The sequence below is a fragment of the Aythya ferina genome, assembly GCF_964211825.1.
Source record: "Aythya ferina genome assembly, chromosome: 3".
NCBI classification, from domain to species: domain Eukaryota; kingdom Metazoa; phylum Chordata; class Aves; order Anseriformes; family Anatidae; genus Aythya; species Aythya ferina.
Genome location: NC_140298.1, coordinates 25237420 through 25259807, shown reverse-complemented (window position 1 = coordinate 25259807; position 22388 = coordinate 25237420). Strand labels below are relative to the sequence as shown.

The 22388-nt window shown below is 42.2% G+C and overlaps 1 protein-coding gene across 2 annotated transcripts in view; it reads left to right on the top strand.

Annotated features, from left to right (window-relative positions):
• The first annotated feature begins 11334 nt into the window (after window positions 1–11334).
• Window positions 11335–22388, top strand: part of B3GALNT2 (beta-1,3-N-acetylgalactosaminyltransferase 2) — a 34341-nt gene continuing 23287 nt past the window's right edge. Inside the window, exons 1-2 of one of the 2 annotated variants that reach the window (XM_084514105.1) lie at window positions 11335–11567; window positions 21860–21953. In XM_084514105.1, the coding sequence (XP_084370231.1) occupies window positions 11465–11567; window positions 21860–21953 (197 nt within the window). In that variant the 5' untranslated portion in view covers window positions 11335–11464. Of the gene's footprint in view, window positions 11568–21805; window positions 21954–22388 lie in introns of both variants that reach the window. The other variant, XM_084514104.1, reaches the window with a different exon arrangement.

The following is a 22388-nucleotide window of genomic DNA, read 5'->3' as shown; positions in this document are numbered from 1 at the left end:
TTCCTGAGAGGCTTAGTGAAGGGTGTAAGTTCTGCCCTGATCAGTCCAGGAAGGGGGGATTACAGTTTCTAAGCAGCACTCTACATGCCTTCACTCATGAGAGCGAGACTTTATGGGGATGCAGAGCAATGGTAACAGAAGGTTGCTCTAGAATACGCGTCAAGGACAGTGCCATCAACAGCCACCAAGTCTGTTTGTTCTGCAGCCACAGACTTGTCATGAGAGAAATTATCAGCAAATAATTTGGAGGGTTCGGGGAGGTTTTTTCTTCTGGCTTTGTCTAAAGTGACGCATTGGGTTTATGTGTCAAGGGTTTGGTAGCAGGGGTCAGCAGGGATGGCTTCTGTGAGCAGAGCCCAGCAGCTGCCCCGTGTCAGAGCAGAGCCAGCTCCAAAAGGGACCTGCCGCTGGCTGGAGCCAAGCCAGGAGCGATGTTGGTTGGGCCTCTGGGAGAGCAGGTTTAAGAAAGGGAAAAAAAGATGCTGTGCAACAGCAGCTGGGAGAGAGGAGTGAGAAATAGCTCTGCAGACACCAAGGTCAGTGAAGAAGGAAGGCAGGAGGTGCTCCAGGTGCTGGAGCAGAAGTGATCGGTAATAATCTCCGTACCTTGAGTCTGTTTTGCTCATGGTGATAATTCGTGAGTGATCTCCCTGTCATTATCTCAATTCTTGAGCCACTTGATCATATTTTCTCCCTTTTTATCTTTAAGGGGCGGGGGGGGACTGAGAGAGTGGTTGTGGTGGAGTTCAGCAGCCCAGCAGGGTAAAACCACAGGTGTGTAGCTACAGGAAAAGAATGAGATATGGAGTATGAATGATCAGTATTTATTAAGTACAATTAATATCAATCAAGGCATCTGATGGAAACAACTGTTACATTATTTACTTATTTATTTATTTAATGTTCTTCAAGAATGAATTGAAAGCTTCTCTCTGGTCTGATATATTAGGAGAGGTCCCTCAGTTCTCTACTTTATATGTATGGTATGTCAATACGATGGAAATTTCACTCTGTGAAAACAGATGTGTGAAGTCAGCCTCAAAAGTTAAGAGGGAGGAGAATTTTGTCAGAAAATTCCATTACTCTGAATGATCTGAGGCTCTGAACAGCCATCCGTAACGTAGCACACCTCGTGTGCAGAAACTTGGATGCCTTGAGTGCCTTAAGAACCTGCAAGGCAAAGACTAGCTGAGGAATTGAGGGTCTTGGGATACTTCAATGTCGAATTTAGATGCCAAAAATGGCAGCTTGTTAAATGAAGCTTTTTGCAATTAGCTCAAAGTGCATATTCTTACCTTTGAATGTGTTTTTAACTGTTTCTGTCAGTGTTCATTGTACTGTTCTGTGCAGCAGAAATACAAGACGGCTGCATTGGACACGTTTAGTTTTCTTTGCCAACCAACTCGGATAGCATGACCTGACCGCCTGCAATCTGCTCCCCCTCTGGTCACGCAGGTCAGATGGATTTGGACTGGGGCTAGCTCATTTACCAGCTGTCTAACACAAAACTGACATGTTAATGTATATAATGTAATATTATTGTAAAAATAACATTTATCACATTAGAGTAATATTATTGTAAAAGAATATATTCCTTGTAACTAACAGAGTCATGATTTCTTTCATGTAAAGGTTTGTCTTTTAATTTGCCAACTGAAGCTTTCAGTAGTGTAATAGGCACAGAGCTGCTTCAATGCCTATTCTGAAAACAAACATTCAAATGTCATGACTACGTCTTGTTTTATTTAGGTTGTATCCTGATTCCCATTTCAAACTTCCCAGTTTAAGATTCCTATTCCTAACTTGTAACAAGAATATTTCCCGACACACGGCGTGCTTGGCTTCGTCTTGGAGGGTAGGGAAACAGGCATTAGCTGACTGAGTAGCTATTTCCTTGACAGTGAAATAAAAATGGCTTTCTGAAAACATTTGTTAAAATGGAGTAACAAAATGCTTAATAAGGTTCTTTAGGGAATCCTTCCTACACGGTAAATGATTTGGTAGCTGCGCTGATCACCATGGCAACATTTTCATTTGTCCTTCCGCATGTATAGTTTTAACTGGAGCAGCAAGGGAGGGGAATATAGGGCACACAGCGTTATTCTCAGAGGCTTTGTAAGAACTTGCATTTGTGGCTCATCATTAACATTCCCATCGAAAATAATAAAATTGCCACAGCTTATTACAGTGCTGCAAATAGCGTGCTTTCTGTTTCCAATTAGCATCTGAGGTTTTGAGATTGAAACATTTCACACTAGCTTTGAGCATCACCCATTTTAAGAGCTGTATTTCCAAAAACCCAGTGTTAGAAGAGGTGACTGTGATGGGTTTGGACTTCAGGTTTTTCTCCAAAACTTTTCTTGAAGTAGTTGTGAACATATTGAACCTTTTATACTTTTAATAGCTGGCATCCTATGTTTGTGGTGTCTTTCATCAGCTCATAACTTAGTTTAAATTAAAAAAAAAAAAATTATTTATTAAGATGTTTTCATGCTTCTGATGTTAAAAAGGGAAAAAACATGGAGAACTGTAAATTGCATATTTATTACAACAGATGTCTGTAACATACCTGAAGAAGTTAAACTGTATAAGCATAACACTGTGTTGGAAAACAGGACAGCTTTCTCCAGTGGCATTATGCTTTATTTACTAGTTCCTCGTATTAATATATTCTGTTGGCAAACTGCTAATTTGAATGAAAAAAAAGAAAAGAAAAAAAAGGACTTGGAAGATTAGCAGTTCAAAGTAACGTTACCATCTTTGGATCACACAGGAATATATGTCTTCATTTTAGAACACCATCAAAATATTGACTCTGTGAAGAAAAGGGCATAATTTTTTTTATGTCAGCTTGATCCACAAATCAACATTTTAAAGAATGTCTTTTCTTCCAACCCTTCCAAACCATAAAATATCTTTGTCATTATTATATTTTTGCTGCTTTGACATTTGAGATGGTTTACAAAATCTGCTATTGATATTTGAGTTTCATGCTCAGACATTTTACCTCAAACTCTACACAGAAATATCTGAAAGTTCTTGAACACTTTTCTAAAAATAAATTCATATTATTTCATGAAGTACAACACTTTTTTTTTTTAAAAAAAAAAAAAAAAAAAAAAAAGCCTCTAAAATATGGCTTTGTCCAACAGTAAGGTTTTTTATAGGCAGAAGCAATGAGTTTTTATTTTCATCAGACTCTCTGATTTGATTTCCAGCAACTTGAATGAGAACAAGACCAGGCCTGTTACTCGCCTAGTTTTGTGCTCATATCTCTCTGAGTTTTATTTCATATGCCATTAGATTTGTCATTTTGTAGTTCAGGCCCAGAAAATAATACATGCTCACTGTTAACGGTGAGAGTTGTGGCCGTCATCTCGTGGAATGAGAAAGTTGGAACAGAAGTCAGATTCAAGAACTTTTTGGCATTTTGTTAGCAAGCCTTTCTTCATTTTATCTGTGTGTTTGCTGCTCTGATGAAATGGGACTTCCCAAGGGAGGATTAATGGTAAATTATAATGTATCAACACCATCTGTAGGGCTGGCTGTTTTGCATTCCTTAGCTTAACCTTCTTGGTTTATATTGAATTTAGAATGTCATAATTTCAATACTGAAATTACTTCCTTCTGTATTATATATCAAATTCCTCTTCTTTGCTCCCTATACCATGTACTAAATTAGTAGCAGGCTGCTTTGCTACTGCTAACAGGTAGGATTTCTAAGCCAGGCTCTACAAAAATATTAAGGAAGGAGAAGAACAGATGAAGGTAAATTTAAGTTAAGCTATTCTAGGTCACAACACAGATTAAAATAAGTACAAACTTTGCTGTCAGTGACACCAAGGTAAATGCAGGAGGTATTACCAACTGGTTAACTGGTACAGATGGGCATCATGACAAAGAATGTGCCAGGGACTAATGGTAAAATGGCATTTTGTTGCAGTGACTTACAATATGATTAACCCTAGCAGAAGGAAAGAACACTTTAAGAACAGTGGTTTGTAAAGGTGCATATAAAAGGCTGGAACATTAATGCAGCAATTCTTTATCCAGTTGAATTTCTTGTGTCAAAGGAGTAAGAAAAGATGCACTTTGGGAGGACAGCATATAGTTTTTCCTCTCTCTTTGTTGTATAGAGATAAAAATCTGTATACATATTATCCTGGAAAATGCTGTGGTTATCTCTCACCTTTGGGGTCACATCAGAATGTGGATTTGCTTCTTCACAAAGACTAGAGAAAACTTGGGTGAAGGGCTTGTTCCTGAGAAATAAAGGTTTCTTGTATTGAAAAGTATTAATAATTAGTTTAAGTCATTACATTGAGTATATAAATGTTATATGAAACGTTAAAGGCATCTGCACATTTAATCTTTAGAGAGGATTATATTTAAAATAAATATTGTATATTTGCATCTAATTTAATTCAACTTTGTAGTATGATTATATTAAGCACATCCAAAAATACCAGAACTGGTATGAGAAGAAAGTTTATGTCTGTTAAAGGAAGATGTGCTTATAAGTTTGTCAAGTGCATTTTCACCACTCACACTTGTGAACAAACAAAAGGAGCAGCTTTGCCCTAAAATAGGCTATTTGCTTTCCCAGACTCCTTTTGTGAAGCAGAAATTGCACAGGATCGTCTATTACTGCCACCTACTGATAAAGTGATAAAAGTCGACTGAAACAGAAACAAATACCAAGCCTCAGCTTGAATGACCTTAAAAGTGGATTTTAATACATGTACTGTCAGAAACAGAAAGCAAGCTCTTTAGCTTTTGTGGTCTGCATTCGGTAGGGTGTCACCTGGTCCCATGTTACTTCTGAGACGTGGTTCAACCTCACGGTTCAATTCCAAACTTCTCAGTTTAGGAAAAGATGGACGTCATATAAACCTTAAATAGGTCATAGGTTAAATAGGTCATAAAATAAACAATTAAAAACTTGTGGCTATCTTTGGGTGTACCAGTTGGATTTACTGTGTACTCCCTTCCTGTATTTCTTTTTCCAGTTTGAACTGTTACCCGGGTGTCTCTTCCGGAGTGTGGCCAGTTGTGCCACCACTTGTATCTTTGTCACTTTTCTCCCTTTAGTAAGTGACATGGCTGCAAACTGCAGTCAGTCCTGGCTCTAGGACTGAAGTGGGCCCCCAGTACTGTGAGCTACTAATAATCTATCCTGCTTTCCTTCTTCTTTGCAGAACTGTGACTGCTTGCTCTGTTATTCATTCACGTGTAATCTTTGCTCCTGAGTACTGCTTTGGTTATTGCTGTTGCTTTGTTTATGTTTATTTATTTATTTAAAGGTGTTGTGTGTTTTTTTTCCAAGTTACTGAAGTCTAGGCCAAATACTTTCTCTTATCCCACAAAGTATACAGACGGAATAGAACTTAGGCCATTTCACTGAAAATGTACTAGGTATGGTGTAAAAATCTATTCATTACATATCCTCTCTCTGTACCATACCCTGTTGTGTCTTTGAACTTTAGGCTGTGTATGGCAGCCCTTTATTCTTTGTACAGCGTGCTTTAAAGAGATGCACTATTGTTGTTTCTTTTTTTTCAGTGAAAGAAAAGAATGACCCAAACTTTTTGTTAAATTTATATTTATAGAAAAGAACCATTGTGACTTTTTAAAATCCTTTCAGATTGCATTGACTTTAATGATCTTTACAGCATAACAGCATCTCTCTGGCAAGTGTGGCTCACTTGACTTTTGGCTGTAAAATTGTTCTTAACATTCTTGTTGCACAGACTGCTCACTTCCATGGTTCTTGAACTGGTTCTTATCTGAGAGGTTTCCCTGGAGAGCACACCACGATCTTTTATCATATTCATCAGAACACAACGCATAGATTTCCAATATATGTATCTGAAGTACTGATGTATGAATATGTTAGTCATATCCATAGAAGATCAAGAGAAAAAAAAAAAAAATAACTTCAGATGGTAAGATTCTTATGAAAAAAAAATCATAAATGAAAATTCTGAGAATATAAGGATTACCATAGATAATAGTCTCTTTGAGGCATTTTCTTCTTTGTCAGACTGCACATAGAATCATAGAATATCCTGAGTTGGAAGGGACCCATAAGGATCATTGAGTCCAACAAAACACGTATGTTTTGTTTTGGTATGTTTGCTTCAGGTTCTGGAAAATAGCTAGACAGATCAACTATGAAATATCAATTTAACAATAATTCAAAGGCTGTTCAAATGATTATATTTCTTCACAGTTCTGCCCATACCAGCTAAAAAAAAAATACTTGCAACAAGATGCAAACACATTTATGGATATTTAAACAGATCTGAATAAACAGAAAAATACATTAAAAGATCATTAAGGTAGCTAAGTTATGCACTCATTTAAGAAATGTCAGAGTTAAATTTGCTTATGCATCTTCCATTTGCCTCTCTCATTTGTATGCACTACTATTACACATTTTCATTGCAGGAATTCCCACAAGGCACAGTATAGGCAATGCTCAGTTAATGAGCAGTTATTCAATGCTATTTTGGTGTCTTTATTCATTGTGTAGCCCCAGGCTTGATTTACTCACAAATTCTGCTTTCAGTGTAGAACTAGTCCTTGATGAGCTTCTCTGTGGTGCTCATGACTGATTGCTTCTCAAAGTGTCTCCACAGTGTCCTGGAGGAATGAGAGGGTGGAACTATTCCTATCTTACAGCGGGAAGCCGTGGCAAGGGCCTCAACAGGAGGGGTGAAATTTTAAGTACCTGCCTCTTCAGAGTATTTAGCTCTTTCAGCATATAAAACAATATTCCCATTTGTTCAAGCCTCAGCTTGAATCCTCAACTCTACAAACTGGAGTGACTTTTGCAACCTGAGTGCCCAGAAATTGAGTGAATGTTCAATGTTTAGTTTTGTGATTTTTATCCCATGACACAGAGGCAATGATGAAATCTAATTCTCCTGAGCATCAATGAAGATACTATAGCCTTGTAACACTATTTCTTTCATGGTCCCACCTCATTCACCTTGCATCTTCTGCAACAAATCAATCAGCCATCTTGTGCATTTTCCAGCAGATTATATCTATTCTATAGCACTGTAAGAAACACAAGATGAAAAAAGCACCCAATCATGTAATTATTTATTTATTTATTTTATTTTATTTTATTTTATTTTTATTTTATTTTATTTTTATTTTTATTTTTTATTTTATTATTTGATTTGATTTGATTCTTATTGAAATACAGCCTGCATATTATCAATCCAATGATGGATAATAAAATGATTAATAGTATGTGGCCTATCTGCCTTTTAATGCTCCAAACAGCTTATCTCCCTACCAGCCACGTGATTTAAAAGTGTACTTGCTGTCATAAGTTTCAACAGGACTTCCTGAAACCTTACTCTCTTTTATATCTGTATACTCAAGCCTTTGTACCACTTGTTAAAAATTGCTGCTTGTTAGCTACACATGAAGTAACTGACCCCACCAGCTGGCTGTTGCCTGATTATTGGATATTTCAGGCTGTTCCAACTTTCTGTAAGACATTCCCCTTTGCTCTCTGAGGTGTGCCTGTCAATATTTAACTGCTATCATATATCAGTTTTGAGTCCATTTCTATTTTTGATTGTCATGATCACAACTAGGAGTCAACTAAGAATGTGAAAATTATCATTGCTGTATTGATAAGTTTGGATAACTGTGATGTCCTGTGAGACAATTTTGTATGGTAGTTATGAATTGTTGTGCAGGTTAGGCTGGGCCCAATAAACAAAATCAAACTGACCAGCCTCTTCTTTCCAAAAGATGACAAGGATAAAGGATATTTTAATTTATCCCTCTCTATAATAAGGCATGGTTACTTGGTCATCCACTAGGATGCTCATGAGACCACTTAGTGAGAGGAAATTAAATATAAAGCTGCACCTTTCCATAAAGTAAAGTGAGATGAGGATAGCTGGAATATCTCTGAATATAATGTGAGAGCTGTTTTGGTCGCCAGGTTCTCGCAATGCCAGTGAAAGGAAGACCCTACAGAATATTCTTGGACCTAACAGAAGTCAGTCTAAACTGTGGCTCCTGCCACAAATCAGATCCATGTACCAAAATGGTTAAAACATCTGCATAGAAAACATCAAGAAAGAAGAGCAAGTTACAACACTATTTTGCTGATATAAATCAGCAAAGCTTAAAGGGATTGCTATAAATGGACATGAGGATGCTAACCACTAAAAAGGGGGGCTAGCAAAATAATAGACAAATAATTTCATAGGAAACAAGTACTTTTTTTTTTTTAAATGTTCTTAGGTAACATCCTTAATTTTTTAGAAATTATTAAATTATTTTAGCTGAAACTTACCAAACACTTCAGTGTGAAACAGGTCATTGTCACCTCAACCTTCAACCCAAAGAGCTACAGTGTGGAATAGGTTCAAGAAAGTTGATTCTTCAGTTGGGAATCCCTGGGCAGCCTTTATTAAAAAACAACAAAACAAAAACAATGCAACTCATGACACTCCACACTGCTCTACTTCTGGTGATTCTTACAGATCCTAACTACAGGCTATTTTATTATCAACTGGCATGAAGGGATTGCAAGATTTAGTTCTATTACCACCAGGCCCTGAAGCATTTCACCACCAATATGGAAAGAGGCTGGTCAATATGGTTTCTGTAAAGGAAATCCTGCCATTTTTTAACCTTTTGAGTTCTTTGAAGCTCTTAATAAAGGAGCACAGAGAGTAGAATCAGTAGTCATAAACATATCTGGATTTTTTTTTTAAGTGTCTAGTAAGTCTCCCTTAGGAGACTATTAAGGAAAATAGCCCTGGGCAAAACTCTGTTAGATTCTTGCTTCCATCCAGTGTACAAATAAGCACAGGCCTGATTCCACATCAGTTGCACACTGTGTGCTGTCCAAAGCTTTCTAATCATGTCGCTCTTCATACCTGTCCATCACAGTACTTAGAGTTGCCTGGTCACATACTGTTGACTTTTCTTTGCTGCTGCTAATTATATGAGCTGGCAGGCCCTTCAGAAAGACAGCCTGCTTTCCAGAGCTCGGTTGTCACAGGAGTTCCTTTGTCTGTCCTCAGGAGACCCCAAAGATACTGACTGCAGTAATAGCACAAGCAGAGGAGTCTAAGGACTTGCCTGCATCTGTACTTCATCCTGATCAGAAAGTGGAAGGGGAGGCAGGGAGATATCTCTTCCATCTAGGAAAATAAACAAAATATGTTTATTTTAGAGATCCTACGGAAGGAAAGAAAAAGACTGATAATTCCTCAATACACATGGTGAATCTGCTTAGGTTATGAGAATTATTGCCCGCCCAGGGGAATAATTAGGACCACAAACATTAAAAAACTGAATGCTACAGACTGGCTAATTCTGGTACATAACTTTGGCTCCAGGATTCACGAAGCAAATTTCTGCCCACTCTCCAGCTCTTGTGCCCAACACGTTATGCCTTGTGTGCCAGAGGGACAACCTGAGTCTGTAACATTAGAAGGGTAAATCTGACCACAAGGCACAGAATGAAAATGGTATATTTTCATGACACATTGTAAATGACACATTGTTGGTATGTTTTTGTATATAAAGCAAGGTACTAAGGAATTGAGTCTTCTATTTTGTCTGCAGGTAAGTATCACTCCTGGACAGGTATATAAATTAGCTCCACATCACTTCACCTGGTCCAGAGTGAACTGATGTGAGGGAACCTGATGTATTAAGTAAAAGGAAAACAGGCAAAGGTATAGGAATATTAGCAGTTACACCAGTTTTTATTTCTGCAGCTGACCCTGCTGAAAGGCAAGTGAAGTGTAAATAGTGATTAATATCAAATGGCATATTTGTGTAATATACTTCTCCTTGTAGTATTATTTCCTGACAAATATACACTCAATTGCATATTAAATATGCTTATGTATGCAAACAAAATAAAGCTGATGTATTTCCAACACTTTTTTTTTCAGTTTAAACCCAATGTACGTAGGTTAAAGTCATTGATTTTCCTTCCAATATCTCACTCCAGTTGAAGAATGAATTTTAATTAAGCTGTGCAAAAGGACTTTAAGCATTTTCCAATCACTTCCACAGCTTGAGGATTTTCAAAAACAGAATTAGTCTTCTTTTCCTAAAAACTCAATCCTTTCTTTTAATTATACTTCATGCGGCTCTATTAGCAGATTATGTGTTTCTGATAGAATACCATCAGCAAGCATTAATTTAAGCCTTTCAGCTCCTATACAATAACGTCTAGTTTATGCTTTGACTTCTGGGAAGCTTATTTATCCACATCACTTTTGCAGGTAGATTCACCCTGCACAAGGCCAAGGAAACATTTGTCTTTGCTATTTGTGTTCAAAAGGGCCAGAGAGGCAAACAATTTCTTAAAGCGCCAATAAACTCGTGTTCTCCTTCATCTCATATTATTGAAAGCTATTTAACCAGTGATGTTCTGCAGACGGGTACCCTCCTGGCTGTTCAGCCCAGCTACCCAACTGCAGAAAGCGGTGGTTGAAGGTATGAGGCAAGACTGAGCTTGGGCTGTGACCATCTCCCAACACACTTTCTCAGGAATATGAATGTTACTATCACTTCTTGGCCATCGGCCTGTCGCAGTAATGACGCTTTGATTGTCCAAAACCTCCCAGGAGACTTTAGCCAACTATCATACTCCTTGCTGGAGTAAAATATTCCACTCAGAAGCACAACTGTGCTTGAGTGCTGTAATGTCGATGCAGTTCTTTGCCAAAGTGGAGCACTCTCCTGCCTTTATTGGATTATTAAAGGATTGTTCTGGAAAGCTAGTTTGTTACTGCACCATCACTTCTTGAGAGGGACGCGCTGCAGGTAACGGTGTCGCACAAACAAGAAACACCCGGGAAGGCTGCTTCCCTAGTTTCTCTGGGCTGTGCTGAGTTCAAGGACGAAAACCGTGAAGGGCTTTACGCCTCTGCCGAGCCCCTCACGTTCCAAGCACGACCAGAGGACCTTTCCAGAGCCCTGACCGTCCCGCAGGACCTCGAGGCTGCTCATGGCGGGACCCAGCTGCCACCAGTGGCCACCTCCAAACTCTCTCCCGCCCAGAAGCCGGGCTGTCCCCCTGGGATGGCCGCGGGGGCCGGTGACAGGACGGGCTCAGCCCCGAGCCGCGGCGGGGCGCTGAGGGGCGCTGCGGGGCCCTCCCCCGGCGCCTCCCCGCCGGAGCGGCCCCGGCCCCGCTCCCCTCGGGCTCCCGGGGCGGCCCCGCGGCATTGTGGGGGCTGTAGGCGGCCGCCGCCGCCCGCCCGCGCCGCCGCCGCCCGCTGGGGCCGGGGCGGGACTGCAGCTCCCGGCGGCCGCGGGGCAGCGCCGCCCGGCACGGCCCGGCCCGGCCGAGCAGGGAGGAGCCGCGCCCGGCACAGCCTGCCCGGAGCCCCGGCGGCGCCGGGAGAGGCCGGCGCGGAGGGGAAGGAGGAGGAGGAGGCGGCGGCGGCGGCGGCGGCCAATGCGCAACTGGCTGGTGCTGCTGTGCCCCTGTGCGCTCGGGGTCGCGCTGCACCTCTGGCTGCTGCTCGGCTGCCCCGGCGGCCCCGGGAGGCAGGCGGCAGGTAGGGAAGGGGCGGGAGGGGACGGGGCACGGGGCTGCGGCCGGTGCCGGGCTCCGGGCGGGGGCCGGGGCTGATCTCCGAGGGGCAGCGGCGGGGGGACCCCAGCGCTCCGCCCCAGAGCGGGGCCGGGCTTTGTGCCGCCTGTGGCCCCACAGGGCTCCGACCCCCCCCCGGGGCGCGGGGCTGTGGGGCCGGGTCCGACCCCAGCGGGGCTGCAGTGCGGGGAAGGGGCTGGGAGAGAAACATGGGGCAGACCCCCGGCTGGGAGCAGCCGGCTGCTGGTAGTACGGCGTGTCTGGAGCCCGGTGGGGCGATACTCAGTTATTTTATTTTATTTTGAGGTGTGCTTAGGGCTCTGTGCAGAGCCCCGCCAGTAACAAAGCCCCACGCCAGGGCCACTTCACGGTTCAGCCCAGGTGTGAGGAGCCAGGAGCCTGCCTGCTGCTTTCCAGGGGCCATCAGCAGAGGAGCAAGGCCGGGGGGCTTGGGGAGCCCAAGGGCTGCGGGGCTGCACAGGTGCCGCTCGGTGCTGTGGCCCTCCAGCAATGAGCGGGGTGGCGGTGGCACCGCGAAGGAGCCGGAGCTGTGCTGAGCCCCCCGTGCCTTTGCCCCGTGCGGGTTGCCCCGTTGGCCTTCCTCCGCGGTGCTGCCTTTGCAACTCCGTGGTGTTGGGCTGGGGTTGGAAGTGGCAACACCAGATCGCACGGTGACATTTTCTGCTGAGATTTGTAAGGAAATCCAGAAGTTTCTCAGTTGGGGAAGGAGCGAGGAAGCTTCGCTCCTCAGGGATTCGCTGTTACCCGCACTTGTTGGCGGAGTTTATGCTCGTTACTGTGAAACTATGTTGCACTCGATAATGACAACTAGATTATCATTATTATTTTTAACGTACATTCTTAATAGAGAAAGAGTAAGCATACATTTTGGTTGTGCAAAGGTTATTGAGTTGTAGCCTATTGAGTAATGTATTGACACTGAGGGGAGAAAAACTGATGCTTCATATAAAAATAGCACTTCCATCATCCATAGGAAAATGCTCAGGGTGATACATGAGCTGTCTCTCTATGGGCTCGATCTTCGCATTATAATTTCAGGGAGAGTCTGCCCTGAGTCCTCACAAAATACTGGGAAGTGTACAAGCTGCAGGTATGGCTGCTTGGCAGAGGACAGGAGGATGAGCTAAGGGACCTCTTCTCTCTCTGATGTCTTCTGTGCTATTTATTCAGACTGTTTTAGGAACATTAACAAATTAGTATACAAGAGTAAGAGATGTCCCTATTTATTAAAATACTTCTTGAATTTGAGACTATTTAAGAAGATCAGGTGTTACCTGATAAAGCCAGGCGTGTTTCATTACTGACTTTCTTGATCTTTCTTTTTCTTTTTTTTTTCCTACTGCAGTTGTTCTTTATTACATACTGCCTGCAGTCCCTGGTATGAATAAGAATTCAATTTGATCACAGGACATTGTTTCATGCTAGCTGTGGCATAAAAATGCATTATTTCTGTACACCTCATATGTCATTTGCCTGTGTCTCAACAGTTGCAAAACCAGCTACCAGCATAGGTCAAAAGCAATACATCTTTTCTTTTTTTTCTTTTTTTCTTTTTTTTTGAGAAGTATAATTCCACTCTCAATAGTTATTGCACACACGCACAGAATGGAAATTGCTATTAAGAAGCTGACAACCTGTTTAATGATTATTTACCTCGACGCGTACAACTTATTAACACAAAATTGGAATAGACATCAAAACTGTCAATTCAGCTTACCCTTTCTAATAAGCAGCTCTCGATCTTTGCCTTAAAATGGCAGCTGGGCAGCCTATATTTATTTAATGAAGGGTTGAGGTTGCTTTTTATTTGTTCACTTGGATTCTTGTGTTCTTTGGAAAGGGCTGTTCCAAAAGCTTATGGTCTTTCTTAGAAATGTTTCCTCATTTCTGGCCTAAACTTGCTTGCAATTGGTTTATGCCCTTCTGTTCGTAAGCCTTTCAGCTGCAAGAGTCTTTCTCCTCCTTGGACTACATGGCTATCATGCAACCACAGAGAGCAAAGGTATCTGTTTTAAGCCTTTTTTTTCATAAGCTGGACAAGCCAGGTACTTATCATTTCTACTGATAAAATAGGCTTTCCATTTCTAGTCATTGTAGCAGTGCATTCCTGTTGTTTCCATCTAAAGTCATCTGACCTACAGACAATGATTCCTATTCCATTCTCTGCTCCTTCCTTCTCCTTCTCCTGGAAGTGCCTCCTTTAATAAAACCCTTTTCCTGACTGCTGCATCTGAGAGGCCTGTGGTCTGCCTGCATGCTTTGGCCCTTGGAGTCATCCATCTCTCACTGCGTGGTGTTCAGACTTCTCTGTGTTCATGATGACTTTCACCTTGGTGTCACAGTATGCTTCGTGTACGCCGTGCTCATTAACTGGGAAAATAAATAGGATCTGTTCTGAGACCAAAGGCACTGACCGTTGCCTTGGTGCCCTGACTTGGGTGGCTCTTTGCTCTCCTTTTATTTATCAGTTAATGGGGCTGTAATTCACACTTCTGAGCAAGACTTGTGCAAGAACATGCTTTTAGGTTTAATTGAAGTCTAACTGGTTACAAACAGGTGCTCTCCAAAGGAAGTTTGTGGGTAGGAAGCTTTAGTTAATTTTTGTAAAAATCTTAGATAAAAGCTAATTATAAAATGACCTCAGAAACTTGAGAAAGAACAGACAGACCTGCTTTTCACACTCCATGTGGATTTATTGCTTCGTTGCTAATTGTAGGTTTTAATTGATGGTGTGAGTCGTACTGAGTAGGAAATTATGAATTGTAGGGCTTCAGTTACTGTACCTAATCGGAAGCCCCCCACACTCGGTATAAAGTAATGCTGCTCTGCTGAGGGCGATGCCCTTTCAGACATAGCTCCTGTTACATTTCTGAGGGTGTGCGGCAGATAAAACTTGACCCTTTTGGTTATGTTAAGAGTCAGTCTGAATAACTGTGGAACAGATTAAGAAACGCCATTTTCTAGAAACTGCTTGTGTGCCATCTGTTGTCCTGTGGCTCAGCACGTACTTTCTCCAGCACTGGCCTAATGGAACCGCATGAGGGTTGGTCAGACTGGCATTTAGTGATTTACCTTGCAGAATTAGGGCCATGTCCTGCACAGACTAACCTGTGTACGTGAGAGAGGAGGGAGAGCTTAGCCTGCTTTTGGCTTTTCAGTACTAAGACAACAAAATGTAGAAACAACCCCTGAGGCTATGAATAATGCTTTGCTCCACAAGAATTTTTTGCCAAAAAGTGATACCTTCTTAAGAAGAGGTGTTCTTGAGACCCTGTCTGCCAATATACAGCTCGTACATTGCTTGGTCATTAAGGTATTTCATCTTTTGTAGGCATGCTAAGACTAATTAGTGTGATGGCCTTGGAAACAGAAACCTGCTGGCAACAGGTCACGTTTGGCAGTGGCAGTAGCTGTGCAGTTCTGCCTAAAATGCAAGTTGTTCCCTGGCCTGGATCTGTAAGATCTTACTAGAACATTGTTCTGCAGGGCTGGACCATCCCAAACAGAAGCAAGCCCATCACCTTTGATGGGTCTGAAATAATTGACAACAATCCAATATTTGGCAACTGATTTGGGATTTTTTTCAACTTGCAGTTGTTCTGCGTGATGCGTTGCAAGCTACTGATGAGCAACATTGGAGCTGTACATGTTAATGCATTTTGGCATTGAAGCAAGGGCCAAAGAGTCCAGTTTCTGCCAGAGCTGGGCAGCAAGGCTTGTGGCTGAAGGAAGGCCTGTCTTTACCCATTCCCTTTTAAATTGCCCACTGGCTAGAACAGCCAGAAGGGGGCAAGCAACTTTCTCTGGGAGCAGGCTTTTGTTCCATGCCACCAGAGATTGCTAATTTACTTTTCAAAGGTAAAGGTGCCGTGCTTCCAAAAAACACACATCGGTTTAGGTGTTGCAAAAAGGATTTGCTTTGTTCCTTTTGCGGCTACACTTCTGATGCTTGGCACATTGTTCCCCTATCTGCCTGGAAGTGTGCAAGTGCTGTATCATTAACGTTGTTTAGAGCACCATCATCCAGCCAGTATTACTCCTGCTGCTTTGCAACTTTGAAGGACCCTGCTGTTTCCTTAAGGGAATGCTGTTGATGTAAAAAAAAATAAATAAATCTTCTGCCTACAGAGGTTTTCTGTAAAGCTTGCTTAAAAGCTTGTCTAAAGGCTTGTCTGTGTCAAGGAGCACTGTGCTCCTGCAGCAACCGGGGTGCACGTCTTGTTGATTTTTAGCTGTGGTTTAAAGTAGGTCCTGCAGTGAGGTCGTGTAGCTCTGCTTGCACAGGGACCTGTAATGCAGATGAGCTACAGCAGATTACTTCAAGTGAAGAAGATTAGAGTTGGGGGGAGAGCTGCCTTTGCTCTTTGGTTTGTTCTTTTTCTGCATGTGTCAGCACTCTGTGAATACAAACCTTCTTTATATTCAGTTAATTCCTTCCTCCGTGTTTGTTTGGACCTTTTACAAAGCAGCACAGAAAAGAAAGGCATTTAAAAACAGGGATATGGTTGCAAAGTCAGAAGAATAGGCAGAGATAACACCTGGAATATGTGGGTTTGGTGTGTGGGGTCCTTTTTAATCTTATTTTGTGAAGTGGCTTAGTTTAGAATACTCTTAATAACTTCTGACTGGCCTACTTAATTCCATTAATTGTCTTTTAAAAAGAGGATAGCTGCGTGTTTAGCAGAAGATACAAAGCCCAGCTTTTTGTGGAGCTCTCTCACTCCAGCAGTTGCTGGTGGCAGTTTTCTGGTGTCTGGTAGCGCAAGGAAGCCTACACTGCTGGGGCTTGCAGTGCAAGCACCAACAAGGAGTCCCTTTGCTATCTATCCAGTCTGGTTCCATGAAACATGTAGGAACTGAACCACTTTGGAGCCTGTGCTATTTGTCAGACTTGACAGAAAACACCTGGCAGATTTAGTAGTTGTTAGGGGACTCATCAATAGAGATATGTGCAGCAAGATCACATTTACTTTGTTTATTGACAAAATCAGGCTAAATGATCTCTCAATCTTTTCATCTCCTTCTAATGGCAGTAAATATAATTAACAGCTTGACTTGACATTTTACTTGAGAGTCAGTCTCACAGGAAGGAGAGCTGCATGCTAATATTTGGGATTTTGAAAAACTTCTGGAGCCTTTGACAGCAGCTGAGGTGGTTAAAATCTGACCAGGGTCAGCAGGGACCTCTTACTGTGGTCAACTCCGTAGGAGACACACTTCTGTGTCTTTAGTCTTGTCTTCCAAGGGTACAGCTTTGTGCTTTCCATACGCATTTATTTACCCCTTTCTGTGTCTCTCCCTGACTTTAATTAGTTGGTAGCTCTTTGTCAAGCTTGACAGACAGGTGGAGGTCCCAAAGACTGTCATTTTCCCCTGGTTTCGTGAAAATTGTTGACTGAAAATCCTGTGAAAGCTTATGGTAGGTCATGCTGAGGTGAACAGCTGCACTGATAGAAATCCATGTGTGGTCAGACATCCGAGAATTGTATGGCAGCGTGTCCTTACAAATACCCCAGCCTAAGAAAAGCTTCAGTAAGAGCTGATTAACCATGTGGTACAAGACTGGCAGATGGGGCTTCTGTCAGTCCCGGTGCTGACAGAAATACTCATTATGGTTGCTGTGCAGAATTAAATCGTAGGAGCAGAGAATATCCCAAGCTGGAAGGGATCCACAAGGGTCACTGAGTCCAACTCCTGGGTCCCCAAAGGATCACCCAAAAGTCAGGCCAGATGTCTGAGAGCATGATCCAAACACTTCAGCTCCTTCAGGCTCGGTGCCGAGACCGCTGCCCTGGGCAGCCTGTCCCAGTGCCCGACCACCCTCTGGGTGCAGACCCTTTCCCTAACCCCCAGCCTGACCCTCCCCTGTCCCAGCTCCATGCCATTCCCTCGGGTCCTGTCGCTGTCCCCAGAGAGCAGAGCTCAGCGCCTGCCCCTCCGCTCCCCTCGTGAGGGAGCTGCAGGCCGCCATCAGGCCTCCCCTGCCCACCTCCCTGCCTTGCTGTCCACCACAACCCCCATCTCCCTCCCTGTGGGGCTGCTCCACAGCCTCTCGTCCCCCAGTCTGTGCGTATAGCCCGGGTTGCCCCATCCTAGGTGCAGAATCCAGCACTTGCTCTTGTTAAACCTTTTGTGGTTGGGGATTGCCCTGCCCTCTAATTTGTCGAGATCCATTTGTAAGTGGATCTCAGCAGCTGAGAGGGGGCTGCCTCCACTCCTGGTTTTGTAGTCTTTGCTGTGGGTAACCAGCTTAAGCCAAACAGCTAAGTGAAAGCTATTTGTGCCAGATGCAGCACCCAGTGTGGGGTAGGCATTGCACAATTGGCTACATATGCTCCGCAGAGAGGTCTTGGGCTGCTTGATGCATCTGAGATGCAGCTTTAAGACAGTAAGACTTCAAAAGCAAGGCAGCTAATGGTAGCGTGGCCTTTTAATGGAAAATGTTTCTCCTCCTTCTGCATCCCTTCAGTTAAAGACACTTCTAAGATTTCTCAAGGAATGTGATACCCAATTTTTGTTGTTGTTGTTTTGTTTTTTCCTATATAGGTTTTCACAGTTAGTAAGCCAGTGGCCACATCCCTGTAAGGTACTTTGTCTGTTAAGCAAATGGAAAGTGTGAACAACACAAGGGGGAAGAGACATACGCTGGATCATGCAGAAAGCTAATAGCATAGCTGGGATTAGGCTTCTGGTGAACTGCTTCCCTCATCTTCACAAACCACAAAATTTGCAGGTTTTCCTTTGCTACTGGAACTGGAAATATTAGTGGCTTATTTATCATAGAATCACAGAGTGGTTTGTGTTGGAAGGGACCTTAAGGATCATCCAGTTCCAGCCCCCCTGCCATGAGCAGGGTTGCCACCCTCCAGACCAGGTTCATCCTTCAGCACCTCCAGGGATGGGGCATCCACAGCTTCTCTGGGCAGCCTGTGCCAGGGCCTCACCACCCTCTGAGGGAAGGATTTCCTACTAACGTCTAAGCTAAATCTCCCTGCTTTTAGTTTAAAGTCATTACCCCTTGTAATCTTCACAACCCGTGCAAGGTTAAGAGTAATGAATTTTATACATTAAGCCTATTATTAATGCTGAAAATGTTGGCCTAAGAATGCTTGAGAATATAATATGTGAGAATTCACCTTGGTCCCCAGTGGCAAGTATTGATTGCTTATATAAATACTTTGTTACTATTGACTCAGAGGTCAGCATTTTCTCTTAACTTCTGCTGCATCAGATCATGTACATGCACATATCTGAATTATCTTTATAAATGAATAATAGCCTCATATTTTTATTCCTCTGTCTTCAACTGTCTGCCTCTTTTTTGATAGTGTTAGTTCAGAGAGAGACATCTCAGTCTGTTTTCCTGAAAGTTTAACAAGTGTTAGTACTGCTTTTCAGACAGAAGTAGAAACCTCTGGTAACGAGTGGGGAGCTTATTCATCAGATTTTTGCACAAGTAATCTGTCTTGCTTTCTTTCTGTTTTTCTTTTTTTCCATTTTCAAAGGTATTAAAAGTAAAATGGCATAACCCGTGGGACAGAAAAGACAATCTTCTGAATATAGACTGCTGTAATGCTACCTTACTAAGCCCGAAGATGGCCTAAAACAAGAGAGAGAGCTGTCTGTTCTAATAGCAGTAGGATATTAATTCTGAAGCATCTGTTACATTAATGCTGTTTCCACATGAATGGTTCCTCAGAAAAAGCTTCACTCATTTTAAAATATAAACTGAGTGAAAGTACATTTTTTTTATTCAAGTAGCTTTTTTTTTTTATTAAAAAAAATGATTTAAGCCAACTTACCGTATTCAGAGTCAAGTCACCCTACAGAATTCTGCTCATAGTTCTGTTTTTCTTACATTTTAGTTTAGAAATTGCTCTGCTTTGAATTATAAGTGATATTTAAAAAACTGAATCTGTGTAGACCATGCCTAATATGCAGTCTACAAACATGTTAGTCCTTCTGAGGTTTATATGGGAGGGCTTGCAGATAAGGCTGCAGAGGCTGTTTAAAGAATAATCAAAGGATTGAAGAAAAGCCTGGAAATAAACAGAATGTGTGAGAAAGATCTATAGGAGAATTTGTTATAATGTTGTGGTCTTACGAATGTGTGGCTGTATCATATACCTCTGCTGTGGAGCCCTGGCAGATCTTTGATGTATAGTGGCCTCTGAAGGCATGCAGAGGCTCTGGATAGTCAGTACTTAGCAGCACATGGAAAGGCTAAATTGTGTTCGGACTGAGTGATGTGTTTGATTCACAAGTTTCTTCAGATGTTTTATAGAGCAATGTCAGCAAACAAATCATATTCCTGAACCTTGCCACCAATTCAATCCGTTGTTTTTATAAGAGAGATAACAGTTGAGTTCAGTGAAAACTGATACTGAGGAATGGAAATAGTGGCCTACTGCCTGGGTTTTCGTTCCTCTTGAGGGTAAGCTGATGTATGCTTCTCTTAGTAGGTTAATTTACAGCTTAAGTTATCAGTAAGCTTGTACGTGTTGTCAGCACAGTTTCCTTTAAATAAGTGTGGAACTTAAAGCTTTTTTTTTTTTTTTTTTTTTTTTTTTTTTCCTCAGAAAATCAGTGTCTGCATGCTTAGAACTAAGTACGTAGTGGGAAATAGACTGGAGAAGGTTTGCCTCTGGAAACATCACTCCCTGCTTGCCTGCTCTCGTGCCCTCCCGAGAATCGGTGGCAGAGCACTGTGTTACTTGGCCTTGGGACTAGGGAGTTGGGTGCAAGCCATTCTCAATAAGCCCTAGAGCTAAAAGATGTTCCTCGGGGGTCTCTTGATGTGGATTCAGTGCAGCACAAGGCCTCTTGAGGCTTCAGTGCAGGCTGGAGGCAGGCTCCAAGGCCGGACGAGCCGCGGTGTGGATCTCCTGATGGTGCTGTGGGGCCCTGTAACGAGACCCATCCGTCTTCCCCCTTTCAAAGTGGAGAAAGTGGAAGCTGGCACGGAAAGTGGAATCTGGATAATAACTCACTTTCTAGTGGGAGTACACAATACAGACTTGGAAATATTTTTGGTCTCTTTAAAATTAGATTAGAAAAAAAATCTCGTCTATGCTGTATGTGGTAGTTTAGAGGACCTTCGCATTTACATTTATTTTCTTTCTCTGAAGCCTAATGAAAAATAAGTTTAGCGAGATGAGATGAAAGCAGTGTTTTGCTAGAGCTAAATATAAATCTTCCTCTTAACTCCAGAGTGTCTGACAAATTGAACTACACAGATTCACTTCAGCTACTCGCCAGCCTGATTGCTGCTCCAAGTCACAGCTTCTCAGGTTTCTGTCTAGTGACAGTCTTGCTTTAAAGCAAGTCCAGCTTTCATGATCTCTAAATTAAAACAGCACAGGCTAAATCACGGATTACAAGAATTGGCCGTGACACCCAGCTACGACTAAAGCCAGAGCATTCCTCCGTGCAGGGATGTAATACCCTGCGTGAAGGCAGAGTCGTGGTCAGCTTCGGAAGGCTAGGAGCAATGGGCCTTGACATATTAGAGTGAAATGGGGAAACAGAGGTGCCCAGCAGCTTTAAGAATTAATGGAGGGAAAATTGGTGTATTTCTGAATCTGACAGGCTTTATTTAATTTTTTTTTTTTCTAGGTGGAATAATGGTGAATTGTAATAGTGGAGGCCTGGTACCAGCAATGCCAAGCCCCCAGGCTTTAGGACAAATTGTGCTGCAGGAGGTATCGACAAACAAGCAGAAGGCCTGAAATCTCTTACGAGTTTTGCAGAGTGGACAGCAGGACCTTGTGTCTTGCCTATAAGGTTTCTGATGGCTTGTAGGAAAAAGAGCAAAAGCATGTTCTCAGGGGGCAGTTTGCTCAGACAACAGGCAGGCAAGTGCTTTAAGAACGGTGTCAATGAAAACCAAGGCTTACATTCTTGCCTGCTTTATGTATGACACTTTCTAGGTTTTGTTTACCTGCAGTGACTTGCTTAGTTTGTTGCAGTAGAGTTTTCACAGGTGGCTGGGGAAGGTTTTGATGTGTTGAAAATGTTTTCCTGATTCTGAACCAAGAATGCAATTCTTACAATTTTACCTCTCATTTCTTAGTGTTTCAGGTACCCAGTATTCTTGCTTTTGATGTGTATTTTGATTCTTGTTTGCAACTCAGATTTGTAATATGTGCATGTAATAAATCTGTTGTCACTTTATACTTCTAGGTCCACTGGCCTTCTTTCCTCAGTGGAAGTTGAAACATTATGATGTTGTTGTAGGTGTTTTGTCAGCCCGACACAACCATGAACTGCGCAGTGTTATAAGGGACACTTGGTTCAAGCACTTGAAACGACATCCTGCACTGAGCCAACGGTAATCTCCAGTGTTTTGTATTTTGGGGGCTTTGAGGAGAAAAGAATACAATGCACGAATATCTTGATTTTAATCCTGTTTTTTGGAAAGGATTTTTTTTCTTAATTTGTGAACATTTTATGCTCTTCTTTTTTATTTATTTTTTTAGTTCTGCTTAGTACTAAATAAAAATACTCCTTATTCTGGGCTGGAACTATTTTTATAGAGGTAATTTTAATTGTTAACTGTATACAGAAACTTCTAACTGGTCAAGTGCTCACTGCTATTTGTTCTTGCAATGAATTGCCGTTATTCATTAGTGATGTGTATGACTCCTTTTTTTGCGTTGCAGTGTACACTTCAAAATACTTAGTAATTCAGGATACTTGAAAGCAAGCAGGGTAGTATTTGGTGAGAGAACCACAAAATCTTTTGCAAGAGCTTCAGCTGTAGAGT